The sequence below is a fragment of the Sorex fumeus genome, unplaced genomic scaffold, assembly GCF_029834395.1.
Source record: "Sorex fumeus unplaced genomic scaffold, SorFum_2.1 ptg000007l, whole genome shotgun sequence".
NCBI classification, from domain to species: domain Eukaryota; kingdom Metazoa; phylum Chordata; class Mammalia; order Eulipotyphla; family Soricidae; genus Sorex; species Sorex fumeus.
The window spans coordinates 10,419,455-10,438,579 of NW_026606064.1; the positions used below are offsets into that span (position 1 = coordinate 10,419,455).

General features: G+C 51.6%; 1 protein-coding gene across 1 annotated transcript in view; it reads left to right on the forward strand.

Annotated features, from left to right (window-relative positions):
• Window positions 1-18,719, forward strand: part of SYT13 (synaptotagmin 13) — a 37,592-nt gene extending 18,873 nt beyond the window's left edge. The window contains exons 2-6 of the mRNA XM_056138344.1: window positions 5,159-5,384; window positions 8,592-8,726; window positions 9,696-9,997; window positions 14,435-14,564; window positions 17,103-18,719. Coding sequence (XP_055994319.1) covers window positions 5,159-5,384; window positions 8,592-8,726; window positions 9,696-9,997; window positions 14,435-14,564; window positions 17,103-17,407 — 1,098 coding nt within the window. The 3' untranslated portion in view covers window positions 17,408-18,719. The remainder of the gene's footprint in view (window positions 1-5,158; window positions 5,385-8,591; window positions 8,727-9,695; window positions 9,998-14,434; window positions 14,565-17,102) is intronic.
• The last annotated feature ends 406 nt before the right edge of the window (window positions 18,720-19,125 follow it).

Genomic DNA, 19,125 nt, shown 5'->3' on the forward strand with positions numbered 1-19,125 from the left:
GTGAGAGGGTGACTATATCAGAGAGCAAGTGTGTGAGAATGAGTGTCTTAGAATGTGTGAGAGAGTGTCTGAGAATGTGTCTGAGAATGAGTGTGTGTGGGAGAAAGAGTATATGTGAGAGAATGACTGTCAGAGAGTGAATGTGTGTGAGAATGAGTGTCTTAAAGTGTGTGTGAGAGAGAGTATCTGAGAATGTCTGAGAATGAGTGTGTGAGAGAGAAAGTGTGTGTGAGAATGAATATGTGTGAGAGAATGAGTGTATGTGAGAAAATGACTGTCAGAGAGCGAGTGTGTCCAAGAATAAGTGTGTTAGAGTGTGTGTCAGAGAATGAGTGAGAATAAGTGAGAGTGTGTGTGTTTGTGAGAGAGTGTGTCTGTGACTGTGTGCTCATGCGCACCCATGGAAGTGGACATGTTGTGGGTTGACAGTTGTATCAGCTCTGAAAATGTTTCTGCCCTAGGCCAGTGTTTCTCAGCTGGGAGCCATATGGCAGTCTTTCCCCGACATGCTCTGTGATTATCCCTCCTGCTGGATGTCCCCTGACTTTGCTCCTCCTGCTTGGTGACGGGTTCCTCTATCAGAATCTGTCAGAAGGGGCTTTTCCTCCCTCCCCTCCTCTCATTGATGGCCACCTGGGCTGCCTTCACTTTGGGGCGTAATGAGTAAAGTGACTCTTGGGATTCAGGGGTAAGTAGTTCTGTGGAAAGACAGTTGTCCTTGTCCTTGGAAAAATACCCAGTAGGCGCATGGCTGGGTGAGAGAGAACAAGGCCTCACATCGCTGAGGTTAAACTGTCCATTTTAAGCCCACTAGCATAACTTTGAAGAAGCTGCCAGTTCCCCAGACAGAGAGACTTCTTAGTTTGCCTCCTACCGTGTCTGAGAGTCCCCAATGTAACAATCTCACCAATACCTGGTGTTGTCCTTTTCGATTTTTATCTCTTTCCTTTCATTATTTATTTCTTGGCGGTGCTGGGGATCAAGCCTGGGGACTCCCAGTATCTGAGGCAAGCACTCTCCCTCAGACTGCATCCCAGCCCTTAATTTTAGCCATCTTGATGGAGATGTCTGTTATCTATCGTTTGTTTTTTATTTTTCTTTGTTTCAGGGTGGGTGCAGGAGTCATACCTGGCTGTGCTCAGGGCTTACTCCTGGTTCTATACTCAGAGGTCTATTTTCCTGGTAGGGCGCATGGGTCTATATGTCATGCCAGGGATCGGACCCAGCTGGGCTGCATGCAAGACAAGTGCCGTCATCCCTGTGCTATCCCTCCATCCCACATTATCTATAGATAACATAACCTTCTTGTATGATTCTACCAGATGCATGAATCATCTGTTGTGACATCCAGATCTCCCCCCAATTTAGTGTTCTACCGTAACACTCTGGATTGCTCCTTTCCCAGGGAACGGCTCCTGGTTAAAGGGTCGTTGACTGTGAGTCCTCTGGCTCAGGGCTGTTCACGGGCTGTGGGCAGATGTTTTGCACAGAGCCAGGAATTACCCTTGAACCCCATGAGGAGCAGCCCAACTCCCCAAGAGTGAGTGAGTTTGAGCCACCAGATGACCCCCATGTCTGTTTCAAACTCTGTCCCCATGCATAAGTACAGCACTGAAGTTCATCGGGGGACCCCTCTGAGGGGCCTTTCCTGAGCTGAGCAGACTCTGTTCAGCATTTGGTGGTGTCCAAGGACTGTCCAACCCTCATCCCTTTTTGACCTTTATTCAAGTCAAAGGGACAATGCCATCTGCCTCTCTCCCCCCCAGGTCTATTCCCCCACCCATTAACTTCCTGGGTCCTGAGAACTCAAATGAATTAACAGTCTTTGGTGCAAAAATTAATCATGTCACCAAACGGACCACCTCACATCTGGGATGAGGTTAAGCCGTCCATTTCTAGTCCATTAGCCACATAATTAATTTCTGTTTTTCCAGCATCAGCTCCACGTGGGGGAGGTGAACATCTGTCTCCCTCTCTTCTACGCTCCGGATGCATCGCGCAGGACCTGACTTGGGGCTCAATAAATATTTGCTTAGGAAATGGCAGCTGCCCCCACCCCGCCTCATACCATCTGTCTTTACCTGGATGGTAGGAAGTCTGGGGCCACCCCAGGCTTCTGTGCCACTCTCTGTGAGGTGGGAAACCCAGGGAGACAGAGCAGGAGATGGGGTTCACCCCTTACTGGCTGCCCCTGGGAGAACCCCTGAGTCTCTGCATTCTCTTCCCAAAAGAACTGCAGTGGAGGTTCTGAGGGAAGGCAGAGAGAGAGAGAGAGAGAGAGACAGAGAGACAGAGAGAGAGAGAGAGAGAGAGAGAGAGAGAGAGAGAGAGAGAGAGAGAGAGAGAGAGAGAAAGAATCTCCAGCATATAGTCCCATAAGCCCTGCTAGGAGTGATCTGCAAGCACAGAGCCAGGAATAAGTCCTGAGCACCACTGGGTGTGGTCCCCAAACCAAAACCAAAAAACAGCCACTACCAAAGGCACTATGATGGAGAAGCAAGAGAACTCTGTCTAGGGGCCCGCTCATGTGGTCAAGTTCCTGCCATCAAGTTTGGGTGCTTGTTGGGGGAACGAGGTCTTGGGGTGTAGCCACCTTCAGCCAATCAGGTCTGGCTGTTCAATGCTCAGGACCAAGGATGCTTCTAGGTTACCAAGAGCACATCTGACAGTCCTCCGTGGGGGGGGGGGGGGTTGAATTGAATTGAACCTGGGGCCTCGTTTATGTGTCCTTGTCCCCAGAGCTGTCTTTGCAGCTTTACCTCCTGCACATCCAGTTGTCCAGGGGGATGGAATATCTCTGGCTATCTCACACCTCAGTCTCTTCCAACAAGGCATATGAGGTGGGAGCTGGGAGTGCCCTGCTGTTGCACCCAGGAAGTCAGACACAGTCTGGGCACTCTGGACGAGGAGAGGTGGCATCCAGGGCCCAAGACCCTGGGACAGGTGAGACAGGGGAAGGCCAGAGATCCACATTCAGGGTAGCTTCTCCTCATTCTGAGGGGCCTGCCGCCAGACCCCCTGATTCTCCCATACCAGGCCCCCAGCCACGTCCCGCCATTTATCCAGCATCTCTATTTTCTCCAGCTTCTTCCCGGGGTTCAGGGAAACCAACAGAGAATCCTATCACCACTTCCCTCTCCTCTTTGTCCCCAGGTATAAGGCTGGAGCATAGACCCTCCATGGGGTGGGATGGGGGTCTGCTTGTCTAGGTGTCAGCTACCCTGCACTCCTTCCAACATCCTAGGAGCTCCGCGACTGCCCCTTTCGCCTTCTTTCATTCTCCTCTTCCTTCTCCTCGGGCACAGCCGTGCAAAACCGCTGAAGCTGTTGAAGCAGAACTTCAACTGGGTTTGGGGATGTGGGGGCAGTGGGATTTGCAATGCAGTAAAGAGGGTGGGTTAGTACCGCTGCTGCTTTCTCTAAGAGAAGCGGCTCATGTAGCTAGCCGTCAGACACTCGCTGGCCTTAAGAGAGATGCAGCGGCACAGACTGAACAAGGACAAGGAGCCTGTGAGGATGCTGGGGCAGTGGGCTGAGAGGTGGAGGAAAGGGTGGGGCTCAGGTCGGGGCGGGGCCCGCCCTCAGAGTGGGTGGGGCCAACCCTCAGAGTGGGCAGGGCAGAGCCCAGAGTGGGCGGGGTCAGACCTCAGAGTGGGCGGACCCCAGTCTCCGGGGTCCCTCTCTAGTGGAGACCGCAGACCCTCCACTGGGGCAGCTCCGGGCTGCCAGTCACTCAAATCCCACTTCAGAAAGACTTCAACAGCTGGAAAGGAAAGTTGCTCTGCTCAGCGTCTCAGACCTGCTGCATGTGGTGGCTTCACAATCCCTTCATCAGAACCTCTCCTCTCTGCACCCCGCCCCTCACCCCCACTTCGCCTTCGGCATCAGGCTGATTCACCTTGCAGTCACGAGACAGGGCCACCAGGATCTGCCCAGCTGGGAGAGAAATGCCTTCCCTTTTGGCATCTCAGGACCAGCAGTCATCTCTGAGCCAGGAAGGGGGGGGGGAGCAGGTGTCAGATCGGACATAACCCCACCCCCCAGGGAATGAGGAGTGGGAGAATCGGAAAATCTGATGCTGTGGAAGAAAGGCAAAAAAAGTAGGAGAGGTGGACATCGAACAAATGATGGACAGTTGAGACAGAGTAGCAGTCCCCATGCTACTCTGGAACATCATTTGAAGCACATCCCATGAGCTCCTGAGGTGCCCCAGTGCCCACAAACTAAAGTGGGGGATAAATGTGGCCCCAGGTGCTACGGAGGCTGAATGACACAGTAGCCTTGTCCCAGAGCTGAGCCCAAAGAGTAGATCCTCCCTAAAAACACAAATACAGGGGCAGGAAGATAGTGATCAGGGATGCAATGCAGGCCCAGGGACCAAGTTCTAACCCCAGCACCACACGGGTCCCAGCATCCCTAGGTTGCTGCCACTACTACCAGGATTGTCACATAGATAGCTACGATGAAGCCGGCTCCAAGTCCCTGGGTGTTTGCTTTGAGAAGGAGATTCAGGGCGGCAGGACAGATACGGGTGAGACCTGATCTGCTGGAGGTCCAGTTCCAATTTTAGAACCTCAGCTGCCTGCACGGCGTGGAGTGCGATCAGTGCGACTCTGAGGAGATGTTGCAGAGGAGAGGCATCAACTTGTGAGCGTGAGAGCCTCGGGCCACAGTCACTGCTTGTGTTCCCTGCCTGGACCCCAGGCTGCTTGCTTCTGGAGCAAAGCCATCCTCATCCACTCCCTGTGATGTCAGCCCCCCCCCACACACACACACCGTGGATGGGAGGCTGGAAGGTACTAAGGAAGGATGAACAGGACCAACCCCACAAGACCCAGGCTGTGCGGCTTCTGATGGTTTTTTTTTTTTTTTGCTTTTTGGGTCACACCCTGCAATGCACAGGGGTTACTCCTGGCTCTGCACTCAGGTGTTACTCCTGGTGGTGCTCAGGGGACCATATGGGATGCTGGGAATCGAACCTGGGTTGGCCGCGTGCAAGGCAAATGCCTTACCCGCTGGGCTATCTCTCCAGCTCCCTTCTGATGGGTTTTGAGGTAACCTGAGCTCCCCTGGTCAATGGGATCATTCAGTCAAATGCTCTGCCCTGCGCCCCCCCCAACCCCCACCGTGGATTAAACCATGTGATTTTTGCTTGCAGTTCAATGTTAAGAAGTCTACGGAGCCCGTTCAGCCCAGAGCCCTTCTCCAGTTCCCGGATGTCTATGGCCCCAGGCCAGCAGTGACTGCCCCGGAAGTGATCAACTATGCCGACTACGCACTGCGGACCACAGAGGAGCCTGCAGCACCCAGCAGCCCCCCGGCTCCCTGTGACAGTCGCCTCAAGAGGCAGGTCACAGAGGAGCTGTTCATCCTTCCTCAGAATGGTAAAGCGTTCCTACCCCTCCTTTTTCTGTGGGTAACACACTAGAGGGGTGTGTGGGGGATGAAGGAGACCCCCCAATGTGCATGGCATCTGATGATGAGCAGGCAGGCAGGTATGGGGCATAGGATGCGACCATTATTCCTACTCACGTGTTGCCATATTCCCAAGGACTCCAACTTTCCACTGAGAATGGGACCACTCCTTCAAGATAGGTGTACAGCTAGAGGCAGGGTGAAAACTCTGGGCCTAGGTCAGGGAGAGAGCAGGGGTACATGCCTGATACGTGGCCATCCCCAGTTTCATTTCCCAGCACTGTGTGGGCCCCCAAGCACTGCTGGCTGTGGTCTTGGCTGTCCCAGAGCTCCAGGGTTCAAGCAGCAACACATCCTCTAGCCCTAACCTTGAAGAGTATGGCCCGGTTGGCCAAGTATCACTGGAGTGGCCCTAAGTCACCTGAACATGTCTTAAGAGGCCCCTCAAAATAGATAGATAGATTTCTAATAGGCTCATTGAAGATTTAAGAGCTTAAGGTAGAGGGTGGGGAACAATTTACATGAGGACTCAGTGGAATAATTGTTATCATAGAAGGGTTCCCTTTGGAGGTCCCCTAATTTCTCAATACCCAAAGGAAGCCAGAATTGGGCACTCCACCAGAGCGAGTGGGAGAGGGAATTCCGAGTTTCAATGATGAAGCCTCCTGAAGCCAGGAATTCCTTCCTACCTCCTCATCCTTCTTCAGTGAGCAGGAACACTTTTGCCATGGGTCACCGTCACCAGCTCCTTATAGAGCTCAAAGCCCAGTTTCTCTCTTTTTTTTCCCCCTGGTTTTATTTTTTTAATTTATCGTTGGTTTGGGAGTGACATCTAGTGTTGCTCAGGGTTTTCTCCTGGAACAGCTCAGGAAACCATGTAGGGTGTTGGGGATTGAAGTCAGGTCAACTTTGTGCAAAGCCAACACTTTACCCCTGGCACTGTCTCTATGGCCTCTTTCTGTTTTTAAAATGCAATGTGCATGTTATACATTGTAAGAGTACAATGTCACCACTCCACGGCCACCACCAAAGTGCCACTGTCCCTCCACTACAGTTCAGATGACCTTCCCTTCCACTTTCCCACTGGAAATGGGATAACCTTAATTCCATTCTCAGAGTCTGAGGGTTTGTGTTCACTGACCATTGTTTTCTCCCTTGCTTGGTTATTCTCTATCCCATAAAGGAATGAAATATGGTGTTTGTCTTTCTTCTTCTGACTCACTTTGCTTAGTATGCTTCTCCAATTTGCTTTCTCCAAATCCTTTCAAGTGATAGCAAATCATAAGACTTCTCTTTTTTTGGGGGGATGGGGAGAGGCTGGGGGCACGTCCAGCAGTGCTCAGGGCTTACACCTGGCTCTGTGCTCAGAGTTCATCCCAGGTGGGCTTGGGGTCCCATATGGGATGCTGGGAATTGCAACAGGGTTGACTGTGCAAGGCAAGTGCCCACTGTACTATTGCTCTGGCCCCAAGACTTCACCTATTCTGAGAGCTGAGTAGTATTCCATTGTGTCTAGATACCACAATGTCTTCTCCACTCATCTGTTGGGAATTTGGGTTGTTTTCAGATCTTGGCTATTATGGATAGAATGGCAGTGAACATCAGAATGCTAATATCTTTTTCAATGAATTCTCTTGTGTTCTTGGGATAGACGCCCAGGAATGGAACTGCTGGGTCAATTGCAGAGTTCTTTTTTCAAGCTTTTGGAAATCTTTGTGCTGGTTTCCGTAGAGGCAGGACCAGGTTACTTTCCCACCAACAGCATATGAGGGTTATTTTCTTTCCTTATCCCTAGCAACACTTGCTGTTAGTTTCTTGGCTTTAAAATATATATATATATATATATATATATATATATGACATTCTCACCTGTGGGAGGTGCTATCTCATTGTTTGGGTTTGCATTTCCCTGCTCCTGCTAATGCTATGTAAAGTTACATTTCTTTTTCTTGTTTTGGGGTTAAGAGGCGGCACACCTGATGGTACTCAGGAATTATCCCTGGCCCAGTGCTCAAGGGTCTATCCCAGAGGTGTTCGGGGACCCTACAAATGCTGGGGATCAAATCCAGGTTTCTGGAATGCCAAACTTGCTTTCCAGTCCTTTGAGCTCTCTACCCTGCCCTAAAAATCCCCTTTCTTGGAGCTGAATCTGTGTTTACATTTCCAGCTGCTTCCAACTTGGTTTGGCTTTGATGTTGATGGTGGACAGCTGAGTGCTGAGGTCTGTGGGTGCCAGACCAGTCCTTACTGCACTTGTTCTTGTGGTGTCCTTGGATGTCAGGCGGCCTTGAGTACATGTCACTCCCCACATCGCTCACATCCTGATTTGACTGCTCCTTGCTTGGATGCAGCAGGGAGATTTTTTTCACCACTCACAGGAACTCAGTCATGAATCATTTTGGAAATTAAAGAGGCCTTTCTATTTCTGCCTGCTGGATTATTTTTGAAAATTAAAAAAAAATTGTTTAAATTCCAATTTGCGTCTATTGGAGTCTGCCGCAGCTGTTGAACCCTTTTGTTGTTGGACTGTGGTGTTGCTAATGAGATCCTGCCAGATGTTTGCTCCCTGCCCAAGTCAGAGGCAGAGTGAACAGTATTTGGGTTTTTAGGAACTTCTGGTTTGAGGTAAGGCCATGCATGCGGTCATTTATTTTTCCCTGAAGCATCGATTAAATAAGTACTAAAGTTAAGGTCACTCATCCTGACCTTGCTCCCAGCACCTCCTGACTCATTCTGTCACTGATCTCAAGCCATGACTCCAGTGGAGCTGGGACTGAATCGAATGTGAAAGGCAAAGTTAGAGACAGGCTGGGTTCTCCCTCTCCCTCTCCCCCACCATCCCAGATGGGGAAAACTTCCTCCGAAAGCTCACTGCATATCAGGCCTGGGGCTCTCCCTGTCCTTCTTCTGGGGTAGCCATCCTCATTCCCCTTAAAAAGCTGAAGATACTGAGGTTCAGAGAAGTCAGGTTACTGGTCCAAGGTCAAGGGCTATCACACAGAAGCTCCTGTCTGCCTCTAGAGCCCCTGTCTTGACCCACTGGAGCGGGGAAGGTCCCATGACCTAGAGTGGCCACTGACTATGCCTAGGGTCTGGATTTGTGGCAAAGAGGAGAATAGCACGGTCCCAAAAGTAGGTGGGGAGGGGCTTCTGGATGGTCGTTCCTCTCCTAACAGGTGTGGTGGAGGACGTGTGTGTCATGGAGACCTGGAACCCAGAGAAGGCCGCCAGCTGGAACCAGGCCCCCAAGCTCCAGTACTGCCTGGACTACGATCAGCAGAAAGCGGAACTGTTTGTCACTCGCCTGGAAGGTACTGCTCTGGTTTGGCTTCTGCGGGCTTCTGGATGTTCTTCCCCCCCCCCCCCCCCCCCCCCCCCCGCCCCCCAGCACTGGGTGGGTGGGACTACAGTAGATGTGACTGGAGGGAGCACCGGAACAGCCTGAAATGTGGGCTGCTGAGACACGCCCGGGTTATTTCTGTCCAGAATGAAGTCCAGAAGGTGATTCCAGCATCTTATCAGTGATGCTATAGTCAACTCAGGCTCCCTCAGTATCTGAAGCTACAGAAGGAAGGAGAGGGAGAACACGCCTGCTCAGAACCCATTGGCAGATGCTTGGTCACATGACCCCTGATTGCAAAGGGTTCTGGGAAATGTAGTCTAACAGATGCCCACACATCTGTTAGAGATGGAAGATTAGACCTAGGTTAGACCTTCCCAGTTGCTCAAGAGAAATGAGGTATAGATTAACAGTGAGCCTTCTTTACCTCTCAAGTCTCTGAGAGGGCTTTGTGCTGGACGTAGAGGGTGACCTGGGTGATCCAAATCATGTCCACATTCTGATAACCAAATAATCTGTCTGGGGGCAGGGGGAGACTCCCTAACAATTTACTTTGCCATTAATTAGCAAAGCTGAGACTTCTCCGGGTCATTATCAATCATCACAATGGCCCCATTTTGCATATTTGGAAATGTAGGTCCAATGATACCAAGTGATTTGTTCAACATCGAGGCCTCAAAACTGTGTCTGCTTGTCCTGGGAAACTTCAGCAACTGCTTCTCCAGTTATTAATGAGGAGCCTACCCCAAAAGCCTATCCCAAAAGCACAGGGGCAAGTTTATGGGAGAAGTCCTATGGAAAACACGCCCCCAAGTCAAGGAGTCCAGCCCCTAAGGGCCGGTGGACACCAGGGTGTGACCTTGACCCAGCAGTACCCAGCTGAGCCCGGCCTCTCCCGTCTGAGGCCCTGAGACTCCCTCTGCTTTCTCTGTGGCTGCAGCCGTGACCAGTGACCACGAGGGTGGCTGTGACTGCTATGTCCAGGGCAGCGTGACCAACAGGACAGGCTGTGTGGAGGCCCAGACGGGCCTGAAGAAGCGTCAGCTGCGCACCGTCTGGGAGGAAGGCCTGGTGCTCCCCCTGGCGGAGGAGGAGTTGCCCTCGGCAACCCTGACACTAACCCTGAGGACCTGCGACCGCTTCTCCCGCCACAGCGTGGCTGGGGAGCTCCACCTGGGCCTGGATGGGACCTCTGTGCCCCTGGGCACGCCCCAGTGGGGAGAACTGAAGACTTCGGTGAAGGTAGGGGGGGTCCTCTCCCAGGGAGGAAACACCTATTAGTGGCTATTAGTGGGTGGGAAGTGGCAAGACTGAGCTGGAACAAGCCAGAGAGAGACAGAAACCTAGAGAAAGTGTGTGTACAAGCCTGAGAGACCTTCCCAGCTTCACACACACACACACACACACACACACACACACACACACAAACAAGAGAGTGTGTGTACAAGCCTGAGAGACCTTCCCAGCTTGACACATACAGAGAGAGAGAGAGAGAGAGAGAGAGAGAGACTAACAGAGGGAGAGCGTATATATACAAACCTGAGGGACCTTTCTAGCCTGAGTGTGAGAGGGAGGAGAGACAGAGAGAGAGAGAGACAGACATAGAGAGACACAGAAACAGAGAGACAGAGATAGAGAGAGGAGAGAAAGACAGAGAGAGAGAGAGAACAAGCTTTAGAGTCCTTCCCTGCACTGCATATGGTCTTCCGTCTGACACCGCTGGGATGATCCCTGAACACAGATCCAGGAGTAAGTCCTGAGCACAGCTGGGTGTGGCCTCAACCATTGTCCCACAATTAATAAATACATTCACCAACGTTGCACTTCAGGGGAGAAATGAGCCCATGTGACCCCCTCAGCTCCTAGAATGAGCAGACCTCAAGGATTCATTAGAAAGGATAGATGATGATGAAAATACATATTCCCCCACTATCAGAGTATACTATTCCTGGGTGTTTTGGGAGGAGATTTGAGGGTCTAGGGAAGCTATCATTCATTGATAGTAAAAAAGAAAAAAAGACGGGAGATTCCCCCAACTAATATATCAAATCAGACCAAATTGTAATGTTCTAGAAATATGTCTATATGTCATAGAAATATGTCCTACTGTCTCTAGAAACATTGAGATAGTAGGAAAAGCCTTTCTTTCTGACATGTGTGGAATCCTTGGACATCTGGGCAGGATGAAGCCCAAGTGCTGTGATGGAGACTTCTAGAATTCCAGCCAGTGTATGGTGGCACCTGGGCCAGGCTCTGAGGGATTGAGCAGAGCAAGCCCAGGTACCCTGTGCTCACCAGCCCCTGGTGAACACACCAGGTTCTTGGGGACACACTTTCATTCTCCGTAGGCCAGGGCAGCAAGGAGTTGGGGAGGCCAGAGTGCAGGATTGGGCACAGGGACCCGGCCAGATTCCCCACTCCAGAGCCTGCCATCAGGGTGCCTGGAGGAATCCCATGGGTAACCAGGCTCCCACCTCATCTGGATTCTGGTAAGCTTTACTATCCGACCCTTTACAGAACCGCCACCCCAGCTCCCCTGTAATAAATGACTAAAAGGAGGGCTTGGTTCTAGCACTTATCACCTGCCACTTGTCTTGCATAAACCACACCTCGGTTCTTGCTCATATCCCCACCATGGCGGAGAGACGACATGACCACCACATTTTCAGACAGGGAAATGGAGGCTTAGCATACCCTCAGAGGCGGGCCCCAAGGCCTGGACCTGGTGAGCGTGACCTGAGGCCCAGGGGTCCTGCTGTAAACCTCTTCCCCCACCCCACCCTCACACCGCCTGCTTCCCTCAAGGGATGCGCTCCTTGCCTTGTTCTCTGTCCATGCTCTTGGAAACTGATGAGAGTGGATGGCCACTCTGAGTCCAGGCTGTTCCCTAACACCAATCAGTGTCCAATTGGGGACTTGGGGGCATTATCCAAAGGGTAAAGCAGCTTAGGGCAGAGATGGGACCTGCCCCTCTGCCCCCCAAATTTGGAGAAGTTGGCACCACGCCCTTGGGTGAAGTCGAGCCCTTCTGGGAGTTGTAAGCTGTATGCCCGGTTTCCCTCAGGGGCTGAGATGTGGCCATCCTCCAAGTCATGTCACAAGACGTCATGTTAACATCATGTCATGTCATCGGAAATACGTGTGTGCTTATTTCCCATGGGTGGGGACCCAACACAGAGAGAGCCGCGTGTTGGGGGTATTTGGCTGGAGAGCCCCTGAATCCCTGGGTCCAGATAGTGTATGGCCCATTGGAACCAGGTGGGCAGAGCCTTGGCTTGCTGTGGCACATGAGTTTCTCCCTCTAGGCCTGCAGGGGTTAACAGAGGTGCTGGTCACGTCCCAGTTCTCACCGGAAAACAGCCTAAAGTGGCATGTGCGTCAGCAGGGACCACAGCGCACCCCTTTCCAAGGACAGCAGGAATGAGTCATGGAGAGCCAGAGAGATTGGGGAGGGGCGGGAGAGGGAGGAGAAATGAAGGTGGTTTCTGCTGGCAGGTGCCTTTGGCAGTGGGCCTGGGGAGATGTTAACACTCTTTAGTGTGGGCAGCAGACTGCTCACTTCGGGGGCCCTTGATCCTCACACCAAGGAGTCTTGGGGGGCTGATGGGTCTGGATGCTTCTCCTCTGGACTTAGGGGGGAGCAAAGGACTCCAGCCTGGTCACTTCCTGGCACCCATGCCAGCTCCCAACCCCCGGTGAGTGCCCTGGGATTAGGGAGGGAGGGAGAGAGGGAGAGAGGAAGGAAGGAGGGAGGGAGGCAGGCAGGCAGGCAGGCAGGCTTCTCTGTCAGAGACTAGTAAATTCTGGAGCTCAGGCATATGTCCCCTCCCCTGCCATCCATTGACTCATGTAACACCTTACATGACGTCAAGCCAAGGTTTGTGCTGGGCCCACAGACCTGTGGGCTGGGTCTGATCAAAGGAGGAGACATCTTGTGTCCTATGGTCTTTGGTGGTGGGAGTGGGGTTCAGCTTCCCGAAAGGTCCTCCACAGCCAGCTGCATAAGGAAGAATGGCAGAGGCAGAGAGGTAGTCAACAGCATCTGCCACACCCCCTCCACCGCCACACACACACACACACACAACAACAACCCACATAACCACACACACAACCACATATACAATACCACACACAACCACATTCAACCATATACAAACACACAACCATACCCCCCACACAAATACAACACACAACCACCCACACACAGAAAACCACACCCATACACAAAACCACACACACACATACTCACACTCTGCCTCTATCTGGGAGGCCTCCATGTCTCCTGCTCAGCAGAGCTGCCTGTGCTGGGCTGTACCTGCCTTCCTTAGTCGGGCTCTTTTCTCTGATAACCCAGCAAGGCCCTGCCCAGCCCAGTCATTCAGCCCTGCAGGAATAGAATTCTCTTTGCAAATGGGGTAATGAGAGACGAATGACAATTTTACACTGCCCGGGGCATCCAAGCTGTCCATGCAGTGGTTCTTAGACCGTGTAGCCTGGAACCCCAGATGTCCACAGAGCTGCCCTCACAGCCCAAGGCAGGGGTGGGGTGGGGATAGTGGAGGAGGGTCCTGGTCCTGACCCTCTACGCCACCCTGGGGCTTGAAATGTAAGAATACTGCTATTTATTCAGCCATTGATTAAGCTGATTTAATTAGGCATGAACTCCACATTACTTTTTTTTTATTCAAAATGTTAATCTTATTTTATTATTATTTCCCCCGACTCCTTTTTTTTTTTTTTGATTCACTGTGAGAAAGTTACACAGCTTTCATGTTTGAGCTTTGGTTATACAATCATCAAACACCCATCCCTTCACCAGTGCACATTTTCCACCACCAAAATCCTCAGTAGTCCCCCTCCTCCACCCCTGTTCCAACCCTTCTTCTGCATATGTAGCAGACAATTTCCCCCATACTCTCTCTCTACTTTGGTTACATTCGATATTTCGATACCAGTCTCACCACCACTCAAATTTGCCAAAAAGGCAATGCGAATTTGTTTTGTATATCTTGTTATGGATAGAGGATAATGTCCAGGAAATTCTGTGTCATTCTCTCCAGGACCTTTAGTTTATAGTCTCTGGGTCTTGGCTGTTAATGAGATTACATAGCGCCAGGGGCGGTTTGTGGATGTCACTGCCAAGCTACTGGAAAACTGGGGATCTGGGGGGCAGGAAGCCCCGATCCAAATGGGCTTAGAGATCTCAGTCACGGGTTCCTGCGTACCTGGGTTTTCCTGCCAGTCTGCTCTCCAGTGAGGTTCATCCCATCTTGAGTGAGGCTCGTCCCCTCTTGGGAGAGGTCGTCCAAGCATGTGGAGAGTGGCCTTGAACATGGCAGTGGTTGGGGTGTGGAGGTTTTTTGGCTGCCAGGGCTCTGCTTGGGGCGTGAAGGGAGACTTGGGGCTTCCTCTTTAATCTGCTTTGTGTGTCAGGTTTGACTACCAGACTATTTGGGAAAGCCCGTTTCCTGCTGAAGGACATGAGTTCTTATTCAAGCATGTGTCATGTAAAGCCCCCTTGCCTTTTGCAGAGGTGGCGAAACCAGCCTTGATGGGTTTGGAGGCTGCCTGGGTGGGGAAGGGTACAGATCCAGTGCAGCATCCCAAAGCTCAGCTAAGTTGCTGGGCCAGAAACCACCCCAAACACCACCGGTCTGCCATGTCCCTCGTGTGTCACAGGAGCCGTCTGCGGGAGCTGGGGAGGTCCTGCTGTCCATCAGCTACCTCCCGGCTGCCAACCGCCTGCTGGTCGTGCTGATCAAAGCCAAGAACCTCCACGCGAACCAATCCAAGGAGCTCCTGGGGAAGGGTGAGTGAGGGGAGCGGGAACCAGAGATCCCCGGGTCCTCGCTAGGTTGCCAGAAACCAGACTAGACTCTACTGTGAGCAAGAAAACTTTATTAGAAAAGGCTGCTGGGTGGACCCCCAGAGAGTTGGATGTCTGCTGGACCGTATAGGGAACTTCCTTTAACTAAGTGGTGTAAGCTAGATGTCATCGATCAGAAGAGGGTGGTTTTTTTTTTTATTATTAACCAGTCCAACAGCCAGACGTCTAAGTTTAATGAGGGTAACATTTCTAGGAATGCTAGGTCCCTTTGGTTCTCCAGGAACATGCTTTTCTGAGCTTCCAACATCTGGCTAGATGTCCAAACTGCCATATATCTCATTCACCAAATGTCTGAGTGCTAGGGAGTTTCAGTTCTGTCTTATAGTCCTAGGTAGACCATGACTTCTTTGGGCTTTGGGAGTGTCAGCCTCAATTATGTTTTTTGTCCCAAACTCACGACCCAGTTTAAAGGACACACTCACTTCCTTGAAGACACATCCAGGGCCTGGAATATATTTTAGTCCTTTTGTTTGTGTGAGGACCACACCTGTCACTTCTCAGGGGCTATACCTGGCTCTGTACTCAGGGGTCACTCCTGGAAGTGCTCCAGGGACCATATGGGGTCCCGGGGATCAAACCCAAGTCAGCCACAAACCAGGTAAGTGCCCTATCCCTACCAACTGTATTATCTCTTGGGCTCAGGGAATGTGGTTCAGTGATAGAGCACCTGTGAAGTGCTTGGGTTCAATTCCAGGCACTGTGTTATCTCCCAAGTCCTGCTAAAAGTGGTCCCCAACAGCATTGCTGAGTGTGGCCCAAAAACTAAAAGAGGGGGTATCAGGGGTGTGAGGAGCTAACTCACTGTGCTAGAGCACATGCTATGCATTCAGGAAGTCCAGGTTTGATCCCCAACTCTATATGAGCACCCCTAGGAGCATCCCCCAAGCACAGAGCTGGTAGTAAACCCTGAGCAACACCCGTGTAGTCCCCCAAAACTAAGACATTAATTAAAGCCCCATCCATTTTCTCCTGGCCAGTTGCATCCCACGGGCTCCCTGCCTGGGAGATAGAACAGGAATAGAATCAGCCTGAAGCTTGGATGCTTGAAGCCAATGTATGACCCTGCAGAGTCATTGGAGGTGGTAAGGGTAGGGAGGTAGAGGGGGTGTTGACTAGCCTTGTGGAAACTGACTAACCTTGAGAAAGTTGACTAACCTTGCAAAAATTTATTAGCCTTGAACCTAGATCTGAGGGGCACCACCAGCCTTGGGGTCAGGGGAAGCCCTGGCTGGCACCTCCGCCCATCTCGGCCCCCACCATGCTCTGCATCCCGGCAGGTTCTCTCTCCTCTCAGCCTCTGCCAACCCACCACCCCCACACCAGCTAAGTGTGGGTGATACCAGAAGGTGTGTGGGTGCCAAGGCTGAGGCGTCAAGCATCTGTGTCCCATATACCCAAATAGACCTCTCTTCAATGTTCTGGAAGACTCGGTTTTCCCTTCTGGATACCCCAGGCTTCAATGCTTGGGGCCAGAGGGTCACTTTTCAGAGAAGAAATGTCTCACTTGTGGGTGGTCTGATTGCAGCACCCAGAGTCCTGGGTAGGAGCAGGAGATGAAGAAATAGATTCTGGGGCTGAAGAGATGAGGGAGGAAGGAAGGGAGGGAACTATTTTCTATAGTGGAATGCAAACAATAAAGTTCCATTGCATTTGGAGTTTTTGAACAAAAGATACTGGGCAAAGAAAATCAGGAGATTTGTTCCTGCATTGATTCCTGGACCGGGCATCAGAATTCAAGGCGCCTCCTTCTCATTTTCAGTGGCTCCTATCAGGACAGGACCAGCCTCACCCTTTGTCTCTCATATATCACCACTGAAATGACCCACTCCACAAGGCCAGGGGCAATGAAAGCCATCTCCCCAGAGAATAAATGATTAGCACATTGGCTAGAGGCCTTGACTCAGGATAACTTCCGGGTTTCCTGAGCCCTATGATGTTATGTTGGCGGTTTTCTGGCAGAGTGGGAGTAGGGGTTCAAGGCATCGCTCTCCATGCAATTAACCAGGAGTCCTGAGCACTCTGCCCTTTCCCTCCACAGGAAGTTGGAGCTCTTGAGCAGAGAAAATGTTAGTCCTGCAGCCAGAGGCCTGTCATGCTAGGGACAGACAGAATTCTTGGACCAAGGGTGAGGGCGGTTTCATTTAAGTTCCATGAGACAGTTATATTCCTATGTCTAGATCAGTGTCTGCAGGTCAGTAGTTATTGAATGGATAAATGCATAGTCTGGGGAGATGCAGGATGCAGAGAGAGAAGGGGGAGAGGGAGGGAGGGAGGGAGGGAGAACTTCCTGTCTAGAGCAAATCATATGTCTCCAGTTGCAAAAGGAAGCATCCTCCTGGCACATAGCTTATTCTTGTCCCTTCCCCATCTCTTCTCTCTCTCTCTCTCTCTCTCTCTCTCTCTCTCTCTCTCTCTCTCTCTCTCTCTCTTCTTTCTCTCTCTCCCCCCGCCACTCTCCAGATGTCTCTGTCAAGGTCACCTTAAAGCACCAAGCTCAGAAGCTGAAGAAGAAGCAGACAAAACGAGCCAAGCATAAGATCAACCCGGTGTGGAACGAGATGATCATGTTTGAGCTGCCCGACGACCTGCTGCGGGCTTCCAGCGTGGAGCTCGAGGTGCTGAGCCAGGAGGAGGGAGGGCAGAGCTGCCCCCTGGGCCACTGCAGCCTGGGCCTGCATGCCTCCGGCTCTGAGCGCAGCCACTGGGAGGAGATGCTCAAGAACCCTCGGAGGCAGATCGCCATGTGGCACCAGCTGCACCAGTAACCGCGCAGGTGGAGGAGCGCCCCCTGGAGGCCGGCCCCGGTTGTCCTCCGTGACCTCGTCGTCATTGTGCCCCCATCCTCATTCCGACTTCCGACTTCCGGAAGACAGACTCTTGGCAGAAACCAAGCCCCTGCCCCCTCTCATCCTGCCCCCTGTTTCTCACAAAGATCGGGACAGGGAAATGCATGGAAGTGGGACAGGCAGGTTCTAGGAGTAGGACCTCCTCTACATTCTTGAAAGAGAGGTAATGAATCCAGCATGGTGCCAGGGCCTCCAGATGGATGCAGAGGACTCTTGATGTGGAGGACTGACCGATGTCAAGAGGGAGGAGGCTTCTAGAAAGACTGACCCAAAATGACAGATTCCGGAGCAACTGGGAGAAGTAGCAGTGGGGTGGGATGAAAAGCTCAACCAGCATTAAATCCTGTTCCGATTCCCACCCTGCACCCCTTCACCTTCTGGAACCCAGCAATTTTCACCCTTAATATGGGCAGAATCACCAGCAATTCTTGAGCCAGCTTGCAAACATTCCCAATCCGTATTCTTGGCAGAAAGCTTGAAGCTGCCATGTACACAAGGGCCGAGTGGAATTGTGAGAGGTGGGAATCCTTGATTGAATTCTTCTGTGACATTCCAGACATGTTCCCACCATCCTCGCTGGGATGCCCGACACAGTGGGGCTGCCAGTTCTAATGCAGGAATGACACCTCAGCCATCTGGGCCAAGTGTGGTGGCCGCTGATCGCTTCAGGCTCTTAATACTTCAGATCTGGGTGACCTGGTCTTAGCACTGAAGCGTGTGCAATGATGCAGTTTCCATATTGTTGGATCCCTAAATCAGTTTCTCTGCCATTTGGGGTGGGGGTGGGGGACCTTTGATGACCAGGAAGAGGCAGGAGTACATCAGTGGACTGGATTCTGCACTCTAGGGGCCCTGGCCCCACCAGTATCACCAAATCACCCTTAGAGATTTCCCCTTCTCTGCTTCCCAACCTCCAGTGGAGAGACCCAGTGGGTGCCATGTTGGTTTTTTCTGTTGCATCTGGCCATGTGAAAGTGGATGAAAGATAAAAAGAATTTAGCAATGTGCCTCCCTCCCCCACTTGCAGAACCTACTACTCCTTCAGCCAGTAATTAAGTAGCCAGTAGGGTTTAGATGTCTACTTATCATTCCCAAGAGCTGATCATGTCAATCATGAAATCTACAGGAGGAGCCTGTTGAGTGCATGTGATATTAAGCCAAGAGCTGAGAGCCCTGGGTTCTGATGGGCTATCTGTACAATGGGACTGCCCATGTAATGGCTCTTTGCAGGCAGGGGGTTGTGGGGATGATCAGTGATGTTGCGTGCACAATCTACAAGCTTCCTAACTACAGACAAGCTCTGAGGCCACCAGTAGATCATCTTAACATTTCATCTTGGCAGCTAACAGTGCTAGGAGAAGCGGAAGCACCACCCCAAGCCTTTCTAAGACCATGTTTTGTGCGTTTGGCTTGATGCTTGATGACCAGTCTCTGGACCCTCACCTGTTCCCTGCTTGGAAAAGGCTTCTGGATAAGATCCTTTCCTTGGATTTCAACCTTGCCATTTTCCAGAATTCAAACTAATAGTTGCCCCAGTAGAAGTCAAATTCCCCTGCATAGCAACTAATGAGTCAGGCATCACCCAGCTTAGCAGGGACACACAGAGAGGGACAGGCTGGCAGGCAGTTACCCATCCT